Source organism: Chenopodium album, chromosome 26, assembly GCF_948465745.1.
Source record: "Chenopodium album chromosome 26, dcCheAlbu1.1, whole genome shotgun sequence".
In the NCBI taxonomy this organism is placed as follows: Eukaryota; Viridiplantae; Streptophyta; class Magnoliopsida; order Caryophyllales; family Amaranthaceae; genus Chenopodium; species Chenopodium album.
The window spans coordinates 13,086,253-13,107,640 of NC_137859.1; the positions used below are offsets into that span (position 1 = coordinate 13,086,253).

General features: G+C 31.9%; 2 protein-coding genes and 1 pseudogene across 2 annotated transcripts; all 3 read right to left on the reverse strand.

The window, feature by feature from the left end:
• Window positions 1-419: 419 nt before the first annotated feature.
• Window positions 420-3,885, reverse strand: LOC145616840 (glutathione S-transferase pseudogene; annotated as a pseudogene).
• Window positions 3,886-6,079: 2,194 nt separating this feature from the next.
• Window positions 6,080-7,468, reverse strand: LOC145616617 (glutathione S-transferase-like). The gene is made up of 3 exons (XM_081671370.1): window positions 7,284-7,468; window positions 6,697-6,745; window positions 6,080-6,543 (listed from the first exon to the last, which is right to left on the reverse strand). Exons 1-3 carry the CDS (start codon window positions 7,428-7,430, stop codon window positions 6,095-6,097), a joined length of 645 nt encoding a protein of 214 aa, XP_081527496.1. The 5' UTR covers window positions 7,431-7,468; the 3' UTR covers window positions 6,080-6,094.
• A 3,065-nt stretch (window positions 7,469-10,533) lies between these two features.
• LOC145618459 (glutathione S-transferase F13-like) lies at window positions 10,534-12,601 on the reverse strand. Its single transcript, XM_081673231.1, has 3 exons — window positions 12,396-12,601; window positions 12,153-12,201; window positions 10,534-11,016 (listed from the first exon to the last, which is right to left on the reverse strand). Exons 1-3 carry the CDS (start codon window positions 12,540-12,542, stop codon window positions 10,556-10,558), a joined length of 657 nt encoding a protein of 218 aa, XP_081529357.1. The 5' UTR covers window positions 12,543-12,601; the 3' UTR covers window positions 10,534-10,555.
• Between the last annotated feature and the right edge of the window lie 8,787 nt (window positions 12,602-21,388).

A 21,388-nucleotide genomic window follows, 5' to 3' on the forward strand; every position in this document is an offset into this window, starting at 1 on the left:
ATTATGGAAATAGGAAAAAAATTAAATTTTGATGAATTTATTAGTGAGTCACGTGCTTGGCACGTGATGGTCAACGCCGAAGTCCAGTGTTGACTTACCTGAAAATCGGCTTTGGTCCTCCTCAACAACTCAAACTGTCTTTGATGGTCCTTTTAAACAACTTTTTCCTTATTAGGTCATTTTGAACAAAAGAGGCTATTTCAGTGGTCCTTATAAACAAATTTTCCTTTTTATTCATACATACTTCTTTTATTTATTTTTATTTTTTTTTAATAATTTGGCATACAAAATTATTAACTCATACGTACCTTTTGCCGAACATACAATAATGTACCGTTTATCATTTTAATAATTTTGCATAAGAAATTATTAATTCATACATAATTAGTAAAATACCAACTTAAAATAATTTTAAAACCTTAGCTCAACTCCTTCAACCTCTTTTCTTGCAAAGCCCAAACCTTTTCCCAAGCAGGCCTAGCCAATATATCCTTACACCAAGCACTAACATGAGGGCGTTCATCGATCAATTGCTTCACTTTTGTACGCATTAAGTATTGAAGTGCAGGCATATGATGAAGATCAGCCAATGTGAAACATTCACCAGCTAGGTACTTGGACATTGCTAGCCGTGCCTCATACACGTCAAGGACCTTAGCCAACTTAGCTTCATTCTCCTCAACAATCTCGTTGTCTGTTTCCTTGCCAAAAAAATCGGCGAAAAAAAGCTCATGAATGAGTTTAGTGGCTATAGGATCGAATCGGTGAGCCTCGACTTCCATCCACACGACTATGTTTGCCATTTGGTTTTTGTCTTTGTTTATAAGTGAAGTTCCTTTGCCTTCGTAGGCGTGTGCTATGTATTTTGTAATTGCTCTTGATTCTGTTTGATATTAGTGAAGATTTAATCAAAATTACATAAATAACATAACCTTAATTAATCACAAGTTCACAGTATAATATCATAACGTTTATAATTCATGCAATTGAAAGTTGTTCAATCTCATAAAATTCTCTAAGTGGATGCATGCACTATATTACTTCATGATAAATATATATAAGAATTTTAAAATAATAAGTCATTCAATGCGCGTGAAAAATAATAATAATAATAATAATAATAATAATAATAATAATAATAATAATAATAATATTCAGATATATGTATTACACACAACTTGAAATTAACCTCTTCAACCACTAGATCGTACCACTTGCAATTAAAATATTACATGTTGATGACCTATTTAATTAAAGGTGTATCATATCTTACCAAATAGCTTGAGATCTCCATCTTCAAATGCTGGAACTTGACCAAATGGCTAAAATGACAAGACAAACAAAATAATTAATCAAGATGTATGTAACCTATAATCTCTTTTGCAAATGCAAAAAAAAAAAACGAGTCTCACGATGTGTTTGGATAGAGAAAGGGGAAGGAAAAGAATGGGAGGGAGAGGAAAGGGTAGGAATTGGAAGGAAAGAGAAGGGGAGGGAATATTGATGAGTTTTCCTTCTATATCCATTCATTGTTGGAGATATCAATTTCTTACAACTTAGGGCATGTTCTGATTTACTGAATTGAACTGAACTGAACTGAACTAAAATGAATTCTTAAAAAGAGAAGAAAATTAGGAACTGAACTGAAATTAAGCTGAAGAGAACAATTAGTCTCTCCATTTCATTCTCTCCCCCCCCCCCCCCCTCCCATCTTCCACACGTCCTTCCTCATTTGTTATCTAAATGAAAGATAATAATTTATCTCTCCATTTTCCTTCCCTCTTTCCCTCCATTTCCTTTAATCCAAACAAAGTGTCAAATTTGATGCATGAAATCATTGATGAAGGCCATTCTTTCATATTTATGAATGATATGGAAAGTCATGAATTCTATGATGTCTCTCTGAGAAAGACTATGATTAGACTCTAGATAAATTAAAGGGATTTCTATCTCCAAATACCTTCACTTTACAGTATTCAGTATTCACCCTGTAAAATTTAAAAGTCTATGGTAATTAGTAACCCATTTACCAAGTGAGTCAAGCTTTAATGATTATTCTAATTTAAGACAAATGTATAAAAAAAAAACATTTTGAATAAGAAATAAATACTCCGATCACCATTTGTCCTAAATAGTTCGAATACTTATTCAATTCATCCATATTAGATTAGTTTGAAAGCTTTCTATTGGAAAAGGTCAACTCTACTATTATTTCAATAAACTCGCTTTCCACTATCAAAAAAATAAAGTATCACTCTATCACATTCAACTACTAAATAAAGATAATAAAACTTGATTTATTTTATTACATCTACTTCTTTAACAAAAAACAAGGCACCACTTTCTTCTAATTCATCCAATTTTTTAATTTAACGATACTTAATAACGTCTCAACAAACTATTATCAACTTAAACTCTATGCTCAATAAAGAGTTCGAACTCAGAAAATGGAGTATAATGTATGTCATATTTTTTATTAAGGCTCTGTTCACTTTAGCTTATTTTTAGTTCAGTTCAATTCAGCTCCAATCAGTTCAGTGCAACTCCTAATTTCCTTTTCTCATAAAATATTCATTTCAGCTCTCTTTAGTTCAGTTCAGTTCAGTTCAGCGCGACTCCAATCAGTTCATTTCAGCTCAATTCAGTAAATGTAAAGAGGTCCCAAATCATATTGAAATCTTTTGATTAGTAGTTACAGTTTTGATGTATAAAACAATTTTAGAAAATAACTTAAATAAAAATACTACCTCTATTTCTAATTACTTTTTTTTTTTTTTTGAAACCAATTACTTACAACAATTTAAAGAGCTATTATTATTTTTGTGACATACAAAAATTCCTTAATTTGTTGCAAATAATTAAAAACGAAGGTAGTAATATTAGGCCAATGTGTAGTGTCTTGTATTTAAATAGATGAAAGAAAACACACTCTCTGTTTATTTTGGCCTCTTTATTCAATTGTTATTGCTAAAAAAACTAAAGAGAGATGAAAATGAGGATTATGCATAAAAGTACTTTTACTCTATAAAAAGAAGATAGATAGAAAATAAGATTTTGATCTTTTGAGCTTCTAAGCAGAGTAAAATAGAGCAGATTATTAACATGGATGGCTCAGTAAAGCAGGGCTTAACAGAGCATAATAGATTTTAGCAGAATAGAGAAAACCACAACAGCTCAAAAGAACAGGGCCTAGAGATTTGTTAAATACAATTGGTTCCACATAGTGTAATAGTATATGATGAAAGATGTTTTAAAAAAAATAGTTATAAAAGAAATACGGATAGTAAGTCAAACTTAGACCATCTCCAACGGTGAGACTCAAGTTTGAGTATTTGTTTTTTTACCTCCAATGGTGATATCCAACCCACTTTTCAATTTAGCAACTCATATAAAGTTTAATTTCCCAATTATGAGACTTTCTAAAGTTTGTTAATGTCACAATCAATTTATGGCCTACCAATCATATTATAAGTTTTTTTACAAAAAAAATAAAAATAAAATTGAAAACTTTAATAAATTACAAAACATATTATAGTATTGATAGGGGCTCACACTCTTTGTCAAATGAGACTCAAAGTTGAGTATCTAAACTTAGCAACTTTCTTTTGGAGTTGCTAAGTTTAGATACCAACTTATTGGTATACATTGCAAAAATTACTCTCTCTCCAAAAGATACTCACTTGAGGCTCACCATTGGAGAGGGTCTTAAAAAAAACGGAGATAATATGATAAGATGCTTACGCTAAGAGAAAGAAAAGGTTGTTGTTTAATAGCACCAGAATACATGTCAACTAGAACCAATTCGTAATCGATCTCCTTTTCTTCAAGAATCGCCAAAACACGAAGGGTGGCACCTACGGGGACTCCATGAACCTTGATTCCCATGGCTATGCCTTAAGCTATAAGAGTTGCTAGCTAAGAAAAAATAAGACCGTTTACTTTGCTTGTTTAGTTGATGAAATTTCATCTACTATTAGTAGATTATTTATAGTAAGAGCTAATTCAAACAAAGTTTGTTTAGTGTTTTTTAGTCTATTTTATAATTTAATTCTAACAACCCTAAGCTAACACATAGGTAATGATGTTGCATTGTGTTTGGGGTTTGGTTTGGTTTGATTTTTTTTTTTTTTTTTTTTTTTCATCTGGTTCACCCTTTGGACTACTTCGGATTCAGAGTGAGTTCTGTTTTTTAACAACCGTGAATTAGTATTGCGGAGGATGAAACACGTAGTCCTTCTCACCAGTTGTGGTTTAGTTTAATTTGATGAATTTTATGTGTAGCACAATTAGCACGGTATAACACCCACGATATTTTGGTTTTGACAATTGACTCTCTATATGCAAATATTTTGTCAATTATTATTTCTCTTTTCTCCTTTCTCCATTTTTTTTTTAAAGGAATAATACACAAATTACAATTATACTTCGTACCTATCTTCTTTCAAAATTAATACTAGTACAGTTTTACATAATCTTATTATAAAGAGAAAAAAATTTGGAAAACTTACTATCCAGTAGTAATTTTAATTTGTTGATTATTAGTCTAGTATTCTAGCAAAGTTACAAATACAATAATTTGCAACCTTTTTTTTTTTAACGGGAATAATATGCAACCTTAAATATTTGTAGATTGATCTAATTAAAGTTGTTGGATAAATGGCTTGATTGACTTTGTCCACTGAAAGATGAATCTTTTCATGGGCTGGAGGCATTATTCAAGTAAAATATTAATAACAATTATACTGTCACCTTCAATAGAAATATGGGAAATGAGGATGTTTGTTGGAGAGCTTATTGGGGCAAGCCGGGCAACATTAACTTATTTGACTAATATTAGTTGATTGCCCACTACAATATACGAAGTATAATCTAAGGTGGTGATTGGTGAGCTGATTCAAAACGTTGATTGCACCAAATAAGCACTTTTCAATAAGATAATTGGATTAGCCTTTCATCATCTTATTCAAGTATTCTAATATAAAGTGAAATGACAATATAGTTATACCAAAACTCTATGCTACAACAATAAATAAGTCAATGTCCTTATTGTCATTTTGCATACGCAAGCAACTTTAATTTAAAAATCAATTATTACCAAACACTTTTATATAATAGATTAATAGTTATTAGCCAACTCATTTAATGCAATCCATAAGAAACTTTGGTTAAGACTATTTGAAAAAAAAAAAACTCCACATTGCCTCATTCATAGGAGGACGATCGTGTAGCTTAGCTTAGCCTGGCCTTCTCCTAGGAAGGATTAGGTTTTGGGGTTAGCCGTGCTATTCAATACTTAGAAGTTGACGATAGATAAACATAAGTTGCTTATTATTCTGACCTACGTTCGAATATAAACAATTGGTCAAAATTAACTTACACAATCATCTTTAGTTTTCAGCAATTCACCAAACATGGCCTAAGACGTTAAACAGGTAATAGTCCATTACCAAAAAGCAATTGCTTAAACTAAGAAGGAGAGCAATAAGCATTGATATCCAATGACAACTCCTGCAAGCCAAAATTATGACAACTCCGCACATATCCTCCTACTATTGCACAACTTAGGGTCTGTTCACTTCAGCTTAATTTCAGTTCAATTTAGTTCAACTCCAATCAGTTCAGTTCATCTCCAATTAGTTCAGTGCAGTTCAGTTTAGCTCAGCTCCTAATTTCCCTCTCTCATAAAATATTCATTTCAGCTCAGCCCCAATTAGTTTAGTTCAGTTCAATTCAACTCCAATCAGTTCAGTTTAGTTCAGTTCAGCTCAATTCAGTAAATATGAACAGGTCCTTAAGCTATCAATATCTCTGATTTAATTGACACAAATCTCATGATCTCATACGTAATTTTTTCTTTTCTGTAAATGGTGAGAATTTATATTTAAGATCAAACAAACTTTTTGAGTTTGAAACTAATTAATTTTGAACAATGAAAGTATATAGCAACACTCAGGCAATCAGTACTCTTATTAATTAAAATGACAAAGTTGGAATACAGAAATTCAAACGATCAATTATAAAATCAAAGCAATACAAACAAACAAATTAGGTAACAAACATAAAATACTGGCTTGATTCTTGTCCTTAAGGTTGCTTAAGCTTGGTTTTGCAAGGCTACTGTTTTAACCCAAGCTGGCCTAGCCATGATATCAGTGCACCAAGCACTCACATGAGGGCGTTCGTCGAAAAGCTTCTTGACTTGGGTGTTCATTAGAAAATGAAGTTGAGGCAAGTGATGAAGATCAGCCAAGGAGAAAGTGTCACAACACATGTACTTGGACTGACCTAAATGAGCCTCATAAACATCAAGGACCTTAGCCAACTTAGCCTCGTTCTCCTCGACTATTGCCATATCGACTTCCATGCCAAACATGCCCTTGAACACAAGCTCCCACATGAGTTTGCTAGCTGGTGGGTCGAATTGGTGAGCCTCAACCTCCATCCATACGGCTTGAGACGCCTTTTGCTTCATGTCTTCACATACCAATGCAGTGCCATTGCTTCCATAGGCGTATGCTATGTATTTTGTAATTGCTCTTGATTCTGTTTGATATGAAAAAAAAAAAAAAAAAAAAAAAAATGATTAGAAATGTTCTCACTATTATATATTGAATAATGCATACCTCACTAAAATAATTTAATTATAAAATTGAATGAATAAAACAAGGCCTTAATTAGATGTACGAGTTGACTTACCAAAAAGCTGGAGATCATCATCTTCAAAAGCTGGTACTTGACCAAATGGCTGAAATCATATGGTAAGAAAAATAAATTAAAATTTACATAATTGTAACATAGGATCACTAAAATGATTATCAATAGAACCCGGTCGTAATCTACTTTTGAGGTGAATATTTGATCAAATTGTACGTTGACCCAAAAAGTTCAGCTATATCAGCATATATTTGACTACAATACATTATGGTCAATTATTGATCAATGAAACAATCATCGTCAACTATTGTGTACTCTAATCCAAGTAATGCTATGACTAATAACATACATTTATATAATTAAAGTTGTTTCTTTAAACGACTTACATATACTTGACCTCAAAAAAATAAGCTATAATTTCCAATGATTATGAGATTTCCATAGAACAAATCATTTTCAATCTCAAGTTTTTAATTATATCTATTAGATGACAGATTGTAATGTACGTATTTTTATCACCAAGACGTAAGAAATTGATTTAGAAATTTAAACTTAAATAACCAAAAAAAAAATAACAATACTAATCAAAAGAGTAGTACAAGTTAAATGATGTTAAGTGATAAACTTACGTTAAGGGCAACATAAGGTTGTTGCTTGTGAGCACCAACACTCATGTCGACGTGAACAAATTCAAAATCAAGTTCCTTTTCATTAGCGGCAGCCACGACACGTAGGGTGGCACCGGAGAAAGGGCTTCCATGAATCTTGATCCCCATGGCTTATCTTAGACTTGTAATAATTAAAGGAGAGTTTGAGAAATTAAGGAGAAGATAGAATTAATTAGATAACAAAAGAAGGAGATGGATGATAGAGGATTGTTAAGAAATGCTACAATTCGAGGTTGAATTTATAGGACATGTTAGTCACTACCTAAATACATTCCACAATTGTTTAATATAGCTTTTTGTTGAATGTGTAGTCGATACATGAATGACAAGGAACAAGCTAGGGGAGTGCACATCTTGACTACGTTCATTTTCGTTGACTTTTGAATTAATCCAAGAGAGTAAAAAAATAAGGTTCTTTTTTCCTTCCTATTGATGGTTAATGTTTTGTAAACTATATATCTAGTAAGTTTTTATTTTATGTCTTTATAATTATTAGAGTTGTCAAATCGGATTTATGTTTCATGTGATATTTTTTGATAGTTTAAACAAGTTTATTTTGTCCATAATTCCAAAAAAGGGATTGAATTTGTAGAAATTTTAATTTGTTCAGGTCATTTTTGCTTTTGTCATGAATCATGACAGTTTTCTTACTCCCTCCGGTTTTTTTTAGGTGTTACACTTTGACCAACATATAGTTTTAGGCAAAATAATTAATTTAACTTGAATACATAAAGATGAAGGTGGGTAGTTGCGGGTATTTTTAATAAATTATAAGAAAAGATAGTGAGATTAACATATTTTATTTAAAAATAAGAGATATGATGAAGCAAAGATTAAAGTCTAATACTAGTACTACGTATCTATTTATCTATCTATCTATCTATCCATCTATCTATTAACTTATACTAAAAGCGAATAACCAATAACACTTGTCATTACTTGATAAAAAAATTTCCCGCCGTTTTCGCTTTTTTTTTTTTTTTCTTTTTTTGCAAAATCTTTAAGTAAACTTTTTATACATTATGATATTTTCTTTCCACTTTAACAATCAAATTCTATATATACATAAATAAAATATTTTTTCATATCTTTCATAAGTAGTAGTGAGTTAGACTAGTAAAGGTGTTCAAAGTTCGGTTTGGACCGGAAAAATAGACTGGATGAGACCAAAATGAAGAAACCCGTTGTCCGTCACTGGGTTGATAAATTTTTAAAAAGCTAGCTTTTTAAAAAAAAAAAAATCAGTCTTGAACCGAATCGATTTTCTTAAAAAAAAATTTAATATAACCTTTATAATGTTTAACTTTTAAATTTAATATGTTACAAACATTTTAATTTTGTGAGTTATTTCATTTTAGACATTCAAAATATATACTACCTCCGATTCTTTTTTTAGTTGACACGTTTTGACTTTAGCACTATTCTTACACTTAATTTCCTTTGACCATGTTTTGTGATTTACACGTAATGAGTATTATAGTCATGTGGGGCCTTGTTAGAATCATCACGGTATATATTTTCAAAACATCAACTTTTTATAATTTTTGCTTTTCAGTAATTAAAGATATTAATGGTTGAACTTGTGCTTTGGCAAACGTGACTAAAAAAATGTGTCAAATAAAAAGAAATTAAACGGAGAAAGTGTTAAATAATCATTTTTCTTATATATATTTTCCCTTTTTTCATATTACAATAAAAAAAAAAAGTATTGGAAAAAAAATCCATATACTTTTAAACTGGTTCTTGAATCCATCAACTTTTTCTTTCCAGTATCTGGTTCTTGAATTTTAAATTTCCAGTCTCACTTCAATCCAAGATATTTTGTAGGTTATCATGATTGTTTTTTATGTTAACCAAACCAGCTTTTGATATCAAAATGAGTAGATAAAAGAAACACCTAGCCTTAATCTTATCACCCAATTAAAGTTTGATTATACCAAACAACGCCTGGTCGAGAAAAGTTTAATTGCATCTGTGGGATCAAGCTTCATTAGCGAAACTTTGTGGTGAGGGACTGAGGGTTCTCTTACCCTTCCCTCCCACTCCTACCAAGGTTGACTTGTGAGAGATTTCGGCTCGATAAAGCCCTTCTCCCAACAACAACAACATAATTGATTGTTAATTACTCAAATTGCTTCTTTGTCTAACTTTGACAATGAGTTTAACATTTAGCCCAACTACCCAATTTTTAAGTCCTTTGTCTAATTCTGAGAATGATTTGGAAAAAAAAACAAAAAAAACAACAACTTCATTTAATCCAAGCCCAACTCAACGAATTAGCCCACGTTCTACACTAAGCTCAAATTTAGCACAAAGTTTAAATATACTCAAGCTACATTTAGTAATATTTTAGTTCACCTGATAATAAGTTGTGACTCATGTGAGGATCATTTTTATACCCTAATCCTTATGATAAAAATAAAATAAAATAAAATAAAATAAAAAATAATCAAATGAGATGTTGTTCAATTTGTATTAATGTAGTCTATCATCTTTAATACTCCTTATTTTTCTAATGATCTCGTGCAATCCTTATGATAAAAATAAAATAAAAATAAAAAATAATCAACTGAATTGTAATCTTGTGCAATATTGAATTGAAATATATACATTCCCACTATGTCATAGTTTGGTAGTTTGATACAAATTGAAGTACGGTATAAGATGTATTCCCATCGTTTTTGAATGATGTATCCATTTATTATACTCTTGGATAAAGAGTATAAAGTTTGACTACAATTATTTACCATGTAAAGGAAAACATAGTTAGGGTCTTGTTAAAATTGTTGCAATATGTAATCTCCGAACGTAACCTTTATAATTTTTTAGAAAAAAAAAATAAAAAATAAAAAAAATAAAATCATAACACATAAATAAATATATTGATACTACAGAAGTATAGAGTCATGTTTAAAATCCTAAAAAGGCAAATGGGTACATCAGATAAAAAGATGACAATACAGATATATAAAATATGAAAATTAAACTATGGTATAAAAAATCATTCAACCAAAGTAGATATAAAATATTATTTAAGCCATCAAAGAGAAATACAAGTAATTAATAACAACATTAAACTATAACTATCTAAAAAAAAAAGGTTACATTTGACCAAACAAAAATTTGCAACAATCATTAAATCATCTAAACATTACTCACTTAAACAAGTATAAATAAATTGTTCATTGCAACAATTAAATTCTCCCAAATCTTTGTATTATAACTTATTTAATTTAATTCTCCCCATATTTCATATTTTCAGAAACTTTCTTAAAAGCTGGTCTAGAAGAAATATCCTCCCACCAAGCCTTAACATTAGGGCGACTATCAATTAAAGTAGCATAAGGAGTAGTCATGAAATAATGAGTGTAAGGAAGATGATGAAGATCAGCTAAGGTGTAGTTATCCCCGGCTAAGTACTTGGTAGACCTTAGCCTTTCGTCGTAGATGTCAAGTAGTTTACCAAGCTTATCAAGATTTTCGTCGATGATTGTTTGATCAGGAGTTTTTCCTTGTATTGGAGCCACAAAGTATTGGTATATGATTGGTTGTATTGATGGGTTGTAATGGTGTGCTTCTACTTCCATCCATACTTTAACTATTGCTGCTTCTTTTAGGTCTCCTTGTCTTAGAAGATCTGTTGTTCCATTGTCCTTGTATTTCTCTGCTATGTATGATGAGATTGCTCGAGATTCTAGGATGTGACAATGAAAACAAGAAGTTGGATTCAAATTAGGGATAGGTCAAAGCAAGCGTTATATATGAAAAAAATATATTTTATTCATCTGATTTGCACTTATATAAACTTATCTTATTTGAATTTATCTAAGCTTACCTAAACTTATTTGACCTTATAAAACCTTTGAACTTGAATAGCCCTTATTTAACCTTTATCAGAGCTGATTTTTCATGAAATTATTTTATTTGGACTTATCTGAACTTGTAGTGAAAATAAGTTGAACATTCCTAAAATTAGTGAAAATAAATAATCATGTTCTACATCACATATGCAAATATATACACCCAAAAAAAAAAATCCAAATGGAATAGTATCATAGTTGAGTTATCAAATCATCTCATCTCTTAATATCTAACGGTGTTTAATAAAGTTAATTCTTTGTTTTCATAATATTGTAATAGAAAGAAATCAAAAGCCAATACTTTCAAGTATGATTAGAGAATCGAGATTTTCAAATAATCAATACTCACTTTCTTAGAAATTATATAGCTGCTCTAACTATGCTATGGTACATAAAATGTTAGATTATTGTCAAATGTTTGCTTGTAACTGTTGTAAGGATTGACAAATATTTACTCCAATACCTAGGTATTAAATTAAACATTTACTATAGACATAATTATTTTATAGGTATTAAATTAAACATTTACCATAGACATACAATTTATATGATAATAGAGACATATACAATTCTATACGATGATCGATAGAGTAGAGGGTGAAAAAATTGAATAAACATAATTTATTTGCTACCTTTAAATAATGAGGGTCATAGATTGCACAAGTTTTACTACATGAATAAAATAATACAGAATATTATATATATTTTGCAGTTTATTTTTTCTCAGATATGAACAAATTTTAATGTTTAATTGAATATGAAAAAGAACTTTAATTAGTAATGTGTTGAGAAAGAGCATATTTAGATAAATAATTTTCATCCATTCAAAAAAAAATAAATAATTTTCATGTTTCAAAAAAAAAAAAAAAAAAAAAAAAAAAAAAAAAAAAAAAAAAAAAAAAGATAAATAATTTTCATAATTACAAAACAATTTATCTAAAATGGAGTAGTGCTTTAGTTGTAGACTTACCGAACAAAGTAAGATCATCATCTTCAAGTACTGGGATCTGCCCAAGTGGCTGCAAATAAAGTGTATAAACACAAATTATTATGTTATAAATATCAAATTAAAGAAGTAATAAATATCAAATTAACATACCAATATGTATGATAATAGGAATAATTACTAATAAATAAATTAGCAATCATACTTAGTACATAATAACTAAGAAATGTTAATATTAATAAAAGAAGTGAAGAAAGATTTAATTACATTTTTAGAGAGGAAAGGAGGTTGTTTGTGCTCAGCAACAAAGAGATCAACAGGAAGAAGCTCAAACTCAACTTGCTTTTCATGCAAACAAGTCAAAACTGTAGCTGTGCATGTTGATATTGGGAGTCCATACACCTTCACACCCATTTTTATTATTGCCAAAGAGAGAAGAGAGAGTAAGAGAGTGTATAAGAAAGTGAGAGAGAATATATAATGGTAGTAAGTATGGTTTTGATTGTGTGTATCTACTAGTAAAAGAGTTACTTATAAGAGTTACTAGATACGTTGGTAGTACATCAGATGTCAACTAGTTTAGTCGGTGAGGTTCTTTTTTACTCTTTTTTCCAGAACCTGGCGTCTTTCTTCTACAATCAATCATCTAATGAAGTAAGTTAGTGTTGATGATGAGAATAATATTGTAGAAAATTAAATCTAGAATACATTCTAATTGTTTTGTACGCATTAATATAGTATTCTATTTATATAAATAACGTAAATTTTGGGGTTAATTAATCAGTCAGTCAGGGGTAGCTTGGTAAGGGGTTACTTGTTCAGGGTTACTCCTTACTCAGCCGGACAGGGGTTACTCTCATACAGAAAACGTGCTAACCCACTAAGTAATCCCGCCCAGAATAAAAGTAACCCTTGACCGACTGAGTAACCCCTAAATAAATAACCCTGACCTTACAGAAAAAGCACCGTATAAATAATTGTTTTAAATTAGAAAATTCCCATATAATCTAGCTCTCTTTTAAAAAGTTAATAATAAACCTTGTTTAGGTTGGTAGATTGCACACCTTAGCAACAATAATTCAAACATAGGGTCTGACTGTTAGAAGGGTATAATGCTTAATTAATTTAGTGCACTATATATATATAATTATATGTGGCGGTGTAAGTGTGTGGTTTTGATCCAATTTGGTAATATACAAGTATGAGTATCCAATTAACTAAAAATGGTATGTATGGTTATCATTTGATGAAAAGAGTACAGTTAATATATGAAATTATTTGATAATTCATATATAATTTCTTTTTGAGACTTTCATCGTTTTATGACTGTCATGTATTGTTCTTGTTATTACTTATTAGGGTTGTTTTGTGTTGTTCTCGCTACATTTTTGTTGATTATCTTTGTTTGCAATTGGTCCTTGAAATTAGCTAGGAAGGAATGGCTAGTAATGCTTCCAAAAGGAGCAATATTTATTCCTACCAAAAGGAGTTGTAGTTATGAAAAAATTAAAAGCTACAAACTTTGCACTTAAGACCACTTTCATCAAATAATAATGTTTCGATATAGCTTTTAGATCGTCTTATTTTATGTTATTACGGGGTGACTTTTTATAACACTATGAATGACTTTAAATGTATGTTAAATTGACGATCTACATAATTTAGGGGTGACTACTTACAGGATTAAGCTCGCTTTGAAGTCCTCTCAAAGTAGGTTTTGTATGAATCGACCCTAGAAGAATTTGGCATAAATGTATTGGGGGAATGGGATTGCTGGTTTCACATTTATTTCACCAAATTCAAACTTATTACGTTTAAGACAATTATTGTTGACTAGGGAAGGATATGGTCAAAGTTACAAAATGAGTATCTTTGAAAATGCACAATAATTCGATTACACACAATCAATCAATCAGTCAATTGTTCTCATCTATGCACTGCCTACCGCCTAGAGTCTAGAGATGAAGAATAAACTAAACTTCTAGAACTACCACCCTACAATAATTATACCTAGATTCGGTCCAACTGCCCTCACATTTATACAATTATTAAATGTATGGATGAATTATTCAATGAAATTAAAACTACCATGGGACATAGTTTGTGGAGCACAATGTCTACTAATTTGATGATGATGACTATAAAGTATAAACATTTTTTAGAAAAACTAGCTAGGAAGAATACAAGTTATGACCAAAATTAGATTTGCTAAGATGTTGGACGTGTGTAAATTGAAATTTAAGATCGGGTTTTGTATACATAATGTGAAGAAATTATAATGAATGCACAATAAGGCAAGAAAGGTAATCTAAATTGAGATGAAGCAAATTTTTAAGATGTAATACGATATCTAAGTTAAGTTTGGATTATTAGTGGAATAAAGACACATTTCAATTTTTAAGGTGATTCAATCCCCAATAGGCTTACTCTGGGATAGGACATCCCGGCCTATACCTTACCTCTCACTTCACAAGTGTGTAGCCCGCTAATACGGGTCAAGTTGACTTAAAAAAAATGATTCATCCTATTAGAAACCTTCATCTTACCTACCAAAAAGTATATGGAATACTAATTAATTTAAATAGAGGTGGTCCAATACAACTAATGTATTGAAAAATAAGAGCAACAAGTAATTACATATCATGTTAGCCATCAAATTTTCTCCGAAAAGACTTTCTTAGGCATATAATTAATGGATCACCCACATGGTAAAGTTTTGGGTGAGACGGACTCACGTGAGTCCACTATCATGTTTTTGGTGTTGCGAGCCTCGTGATCGGGTTTAGTTAGCCCGCGCCTTTTTATTGGACTTTTGTTATTGAGCCCGGTCTCACACAAAACCTTTTACACCCACATTGATTAGGTTTCCTTAATCCATACATATTTAAACAATAACATTGCTTTGGGCTTGTAATCCACAAAATATAGATATTGGGATTCCAAGTCTATACAATTTGACCTTTCTAATTACTTCATTTTTAATACTCCGTATAATGTACATTTTTGGTTAAAAATTGTATTTTTCTTGGCATTAAAATTTTAAAATGCTTGAGTCGTACGTATGACCAGGTCAATTCAGAACACAAATTTCAGTGAACAATCTTCAAATCTGTCTGTATTATGTACTAGATCCGAATAAAAGAATGGAGGATCCTTTTACACATTTATCAATATGATTGGGTCAATGTTACCCGTTAGAAATGGCCACTTTGTATGGTTATTATGACTTAATTAATTCAATAACTAATAAGGCCATTTTATTAATCAAATTCAGGTTGGAGCATCTCAAGAAATGCAGTTGTTGGAGTCTATAGAAAACTACAATTAAAAATACAAATATGAGTATAATATTATTTACTTGCATTATTCTTATTCTACAAGAAATTTTGGAGAATAATTGCATTATATCTCTTGCTTGTTGATGTTAATTACAGATCGTGATTTATAATTAGTTAGTGCAATAATTACTTATTGATAGAATACACTCCTGGGTTTCAACCATCGGTTTAAGTTTTTAGTTGAATTGGCCTTTAAACTTGGTATCTGAGACAATGTGACACAAAGATCACGAGTTTGAATCTCATTCACATACCCCTCCGTTCATAATGGAATATAAAGCGCTGGGTAAGGCCTCAACCATCTGATAGAGATTTTGATTGAGTTGGTCTTTTAACGCTTATAATTGTAATATGACTATATGAGCAGTTATGCATCCCATGCCCTCTAGGCCTCGACACATTCTTATCATTTTGAGAGGAGTAATGAGCACAATAAATGTACAGAGCACATTCGATACACCTGAATTAACCGATAATCATGGAATGACCATGTATATATTAGATAATGTATTAGGCTAAAGGCCTACATTTTTGCATACATTTTTCTTTGAAAAACTAACTAGTATAGTATATACACTTTGTTTTCAGACAAACCATACATTGATGATTTGATAACATTACTTTTGAAAATTGTAATGAATTACAGAATATGTTAGTTTAAGCATAGCTCTAAATGAGATTGAAATTCCATGGTTAGCAATTGGTACAGTATGTATGAGTGGTCCCCTAAACAAGATGATCAGATTCTGAGCCTAACTCTGAAACTGACAATCAACTGCAAGTATCCTAAGCAATGCAAATAATTAGATAATTATGCTCTACTTACAGCTTTGCCGTTCACATGTAGCAACATCAAAATTAAATTTTTGTCTAACAAAAATGTGATTGGTTGAGTAAAATTAGTCTAAAAAGGTTTAAATCTGAACAAAATATTATGCCAAACGGCCTAAGATTGTTACGTAAAAATAAGCTAAGTTTAGTGAGAACTATATACAAAATGAAAAAAATAAAATAAAATAAAAATTTTATATTCACGAGGAAATAATAAAGGATACTGCAATGGGTCATAACGACCATAGTTATGATAAATTCTATGCGATACATCAGATTTTCCAGTTACCAGAATATGAGGACCTAAACTTTGGCTAGAAGAAGCGTCCTCTGGCCATATGACTGCAACATCATCTACAGCAGGTGCATTGAAAACACGTTGATCTAGAACCGTACTTTGATTGAGAACAATTTTAGTATCCACAGTAATTTGTCTTTCTCTGAGAAATCGGAAGAACACTGCATATGGATTCTGCTCTGATACTCGCATGAGAATATCAATGATATCTTGCCTTACCTCTGTAAAGCATTTAAGTCTATTGTTAGCCTCATTCTGCCCATCAAAAAAATACAGTTGTAAATACTTTGGGGTGCCTTTATCAGGCAATAAGTCTGGAACAAAATGGTACATCTGACCATGCATCTTAAATACATATATACCCTTGTAAGTGCTTGCATCAAATTTCCCTCCTATAGAACTAAAAGCAAACAAATTATTGTATAACCTAGCATAAGTTCTGAAGTGAATTGCATCTTCATCCTTTGACGTAAACAAACGCTGTAGCTCAGGAGGATATTCATTTGTTGCTATCTTCACCTCTCCACCACTGCAACAAAAATTCTCAATTTCAAGAGCAAATTTTTTGGCAGCACATTTTAAACATTGTGTAGGACACGGCAACTTCAAAGAATCCATGGGTAACGACTGGCCAGACATAGCAGCAGGAATAACTGGCATCAATACAGACTTAGTTAATAGAAGTTAGTTCACAAAACTCACAAAAGCAATAATATAGAGTTCAAATCCATGTTAGGTTAAATTATTCACAAACATACAATGCAGCTTTGGTTTTGAAGCAGATTTCTTTTTCTTCAGTGATGAACCACTGTACACCAAAAACAAATCAGCACAACTTGTCCATTCTAACCAATCTGTAAAACCAGTTACCAACAATATGCACCTCTTTGGTTGTGTCTGAGCCATATCAGCTATGGTGCGTTTTCTTCTGGTTGCATTCTCTTGAGGTAATGGCTTACATCCATGGGCATTACTGAGCATAGTCACAGTTCATCAAAAAAACCATACAAAGCAACCATGTTACTGCAAAGCATACTACACTTATATACATTACTGAAGTCACTATTAATTACCTTAGAGATTCTTGGTCACCAGCAGTACCATATGCAAGAGAAGAACAAATCGACTTCGTTCTGCACATGTGGTCACGCACATTACCAAAAACTAATAAATCTTACTCCAAACACACCCAAGCGAACAATTGTTTACCTGTCTAAATACAACTCTAACGGTCCACCTAAGGGACGATTTCTCTTTGAAAGTCGTACAAAAGAAGGCTGCCCATCTTCTTGCTCCCTATTATAATGAAATTGTTTAAATCCAATAATTAACCTACATTACGCCTTGGGTAAAGAAACAACAATTTAACTAAAACAAATACATATATAAGCATTTACCCAAGTGCTGATGTTTGGGATGACAAATGAACAGCTCGATTTGCCCTGTTGCAACTTCTTCTTGATAAATAAGGAATACCATATTGGCAATCCACCATGTTGTTCTAAATTCTTAGTTAATTTTCAATAGCAGAATACACATGAAACCATCCTGTAAATTAGTAAGCAATAATTACCACAAATCAAACCACGTTTGTTGGTTTCCCTCTTTGTTTTGTACTCTTTTTTTGTTTGCTAAGTTGTACATACTATAAAAATGGCACTGATATGCTGGACTTCAGTGTATATGCTACAATTCCGTATCCTAACAATAGCTATATACATTAGCATTTACAACTCAAACATCATACAATATGTACAGAGTTCATACTACCAGAATGACAAATATAAGAGAACATAAAGAAAACCAGAATAAATTATCATATCATTTCACATGCGTAGACACCCAGATGAATAGTTCAATTCCTCAAGCGAATTTGTGAAAATTAATCAATAAGATTAACTCAAAAAGAACTAACGGATTTGTGTGAAAATTCAAGCTATATCCTAGAACGTCAATTACCATCACATAATAAAGGATACAAACCCAAAGAAGGCCATTGAAAGAATTGTTAGTGCCATTAGAACAATTAAGAACACATAAAAAAGAAACTTATATTTCATAAATATTCACATTATATGTTTAATTACAACAAAAGAAGTGGCACCTTTATAACTGCCACTTTAACTACACCAATATTACAACCCAAAATAATCAGTCTGCATAGCCTAGTGGCACTATCCTTACATAAACCGACACAGAATCAAAACGGCCATTTTCTTCAACTGACATTCTACATACTAAAGAAAACAGAGCATGTCAATCCCTTACAACTTCTAAGCTCCAGCTAATTAGACTCGGCATTAGTAAACAACTGTCCAAGTTCCAGCAAGCCAGAAGCTGCCTGATCTGAGGTGCCTACCCCCAACTCCTTTTCATGAGCTATCTGTAACATCTTCTTTCGCTTAGCAGGAGTAACACATATAGTGTTACTGTCAGGGACCTCAAATTCCTTGCCACTTTGAGGCACATTCTCCTCCAGGACCACAGGGTTCATGGCAGCAGGAAGTTGAGGAGTCTGCTCCAACCGATCAAGATGCCCCTTTAAAACCAAATACTTCTCCCTTAGCAAGTAACACTCTCTACTCAACTTTGCTGTAGCCCCATAATTAGCATCGACTATCTCCAGATTGTATTTACAAGCTAAATAAAACACAGCCTTCTTTGCAACCCTTTGCTCAGCAACACTTGCTAAAGGACTGAACTCACTGAAAATGCACTCCATCCCATTACTACTACGCGGACAATTAACCATAACCCACGAAACAAAGCCATGACCCTCCACCCAAGTCGTCTCAATAACTGTCACAGATGCACCGGTCTTGCGCACAACAATCACCAAAACCTCTGCATAATCAATGGACACATGAAAACCATTGCCAACCAAATTATGTCCAGAACTCTCCCCTCCAGCTTGCCTAGGGGTTTTTCCCTTCTCTTGCAATAACTCAGCACACTTATTCCTAAACAGCTTCAAACATAATTCATGGAGTCTAATCTGATCATATGTAAAATCAGAAACCTTAACACCAAAAAGATATATCAATTTCTTCACAGCCTTCTGAGCTGCCCTCTCACGAGACTCCTGAACCGTACTTGCATCACCACCAAAGAATGTCAAGCGTGCTCAATTGTTTGACCGCACAACCTGCACCCACACATTATTCCTAGCACTATCTATGAATCCGTAAACTGGTGCTGGGAACTGCAGCCAAGCAGTGATCTTTTGCAAAAGAGGTTCAAAAGGAATGAACACTTTGTTAGGTCGAGCAGCCATAACCTGTAATGGCAATAACCACATTTAGACCAGATTCCCTTACTCAAATGTAAGAAATGGACATTCTCCCAAGAAAAGCTGCACAACTACATAAACCATAACAGGCGCAACAGCCAAAATACATATTCCAAGCAGACCCACATCACTAAACAGCTCAATTCCCTCTTATAAAGGGCACAACAAAAAAGGGGAAATTATGTAAGTATAAACCACCAATTACTAATAAACCATAAACATATTTTTTTGTTTTACCTTATAAACCTCATATCCCCTCATCTCACCAGAGGGCCACACATGCCTACTCCTAACCTGTAAACTAATACCCAAGCCAAGAAAAACCCCAACCACTCTCCTCCCAATAAACAACAAAATGAACTAAAGAGATTAGCACAAACCATACTACCTACATACTAATACCCCTAAACATTTAGCCCCACATATGTAGCAAATAAGCAATTATCCAACAACCAAATAGCATACTAAACATGGACAAACCCAAAAGGAAGACATGCCCAAAGTAGGCGCAAAACGACGTACCATTAAAAAGAGCAGCTTCTGTAAGCAGATTCCACCCAACAAATACCCGGACAAATGTAAGACACCTGAAAGTCCCACATCACGAATAATGAGTATATCCGCATTCAAAAAGAAAATGGACTTGTAAACAAATAATGTATATATTGAAAAAGCAATAAATGAACAGCCAAAAAATAACACACACTGTAAACAACTAAACTCACTACTGCAGAAGTACACAATAGATGTCCATGCAATATTAGGCAAACTATGCTAATTCCGTCTCTAAACACCATACAACCCAAATAACACCCAATATAGTAAACAATTGAGGTAATTGATACAAAACATGTATATACAGACAAAAAAATACATAAAAAAAAGACAAAACAACAGGGATGCATGCAAATTCAATACCAACAAAATACACTAAAACACACAATTAGGCCATTGCTTATGAAAAAAGTCAAAAAAAAAAAAAAAAAAAAAGAAACAAACCACACAATAACAAACCTCTTAACATTTAAAGAAAGCAATGAGATTAAGAACCAAACAAATTAAGAAACCAATGAAACTAAGACCAAAAAAAAATAAAGGAAGCAATTAAATAAAAAACAGAATGAGCAGGAATAAACTTACAGAGAGAAGACGACACAAATACACTACAAAGAACAATCAAAATGTTGCTTATTCAGAAAATGCAATAGAAAAAAATAAACAATAATAAATAAACTTTTTAAAAAAATCAAAATCAATGAAATTGAAAGGAAATGAACAGGAATACAAAAAAATAAACAATAAAGCAATGAAATTCAAAGGAAATGAATAGGAATACACTTACAGAGAGAAAATCGCACAAACCCCATCCTGAATTAGTCCAGACATGTATATATATACAGTCCTAAGAAGAAGCAATTTTTTGCAGCCCATAAACACCGACCTAAGTACCCAAACAGTATCAAGTACTGTACACCGTACCAGCTCAGACCTCAGTCACCCACTC

Coding starts and splice junctions, on each gene's coding strand:
- LOC145616617 (XM_081671370.1), bottom strand. CDS start 7,430: ATGGGGATCAAGATTCATGGAAGCCCTTTCTCCGGTGCCACCCTACGT. Junction 6,746..7,283: donor AACCTTATGTTGCCCTTAAC/GTAAGTTTATCA, acceptor ATATGATTTCAG/CCATTTGGTCAAGTACCAGC. Junction 6,544..6,696: donor TGATGATCTCCAGCTTTTTG/GTAAGTCAACTC, acceptor CATATCAAACAG/AATCAAGAGCAATTACAAAA.
- LOC145618459 (XM_081673231.1), bottom strand. CDS start 12,542: ATGGGTGTGAAGGTGTATGGACTCCCAATATCAACATGCACAGCTACA. Junction 12,202..12,395: donor CTCCTTTCCTCTCTAAAAAT/GTAATTAAATCT, acceptor CTTTATTTGCAG/CCACTTGGGCAGATCCCAGT. Junction 11,017..12,152: donor TGATGATCTTACTTTGTTCG/GTAAGTCTACAA, acceptor GTCACATCCTAG/AATCTCGAGCAATCTCATCA.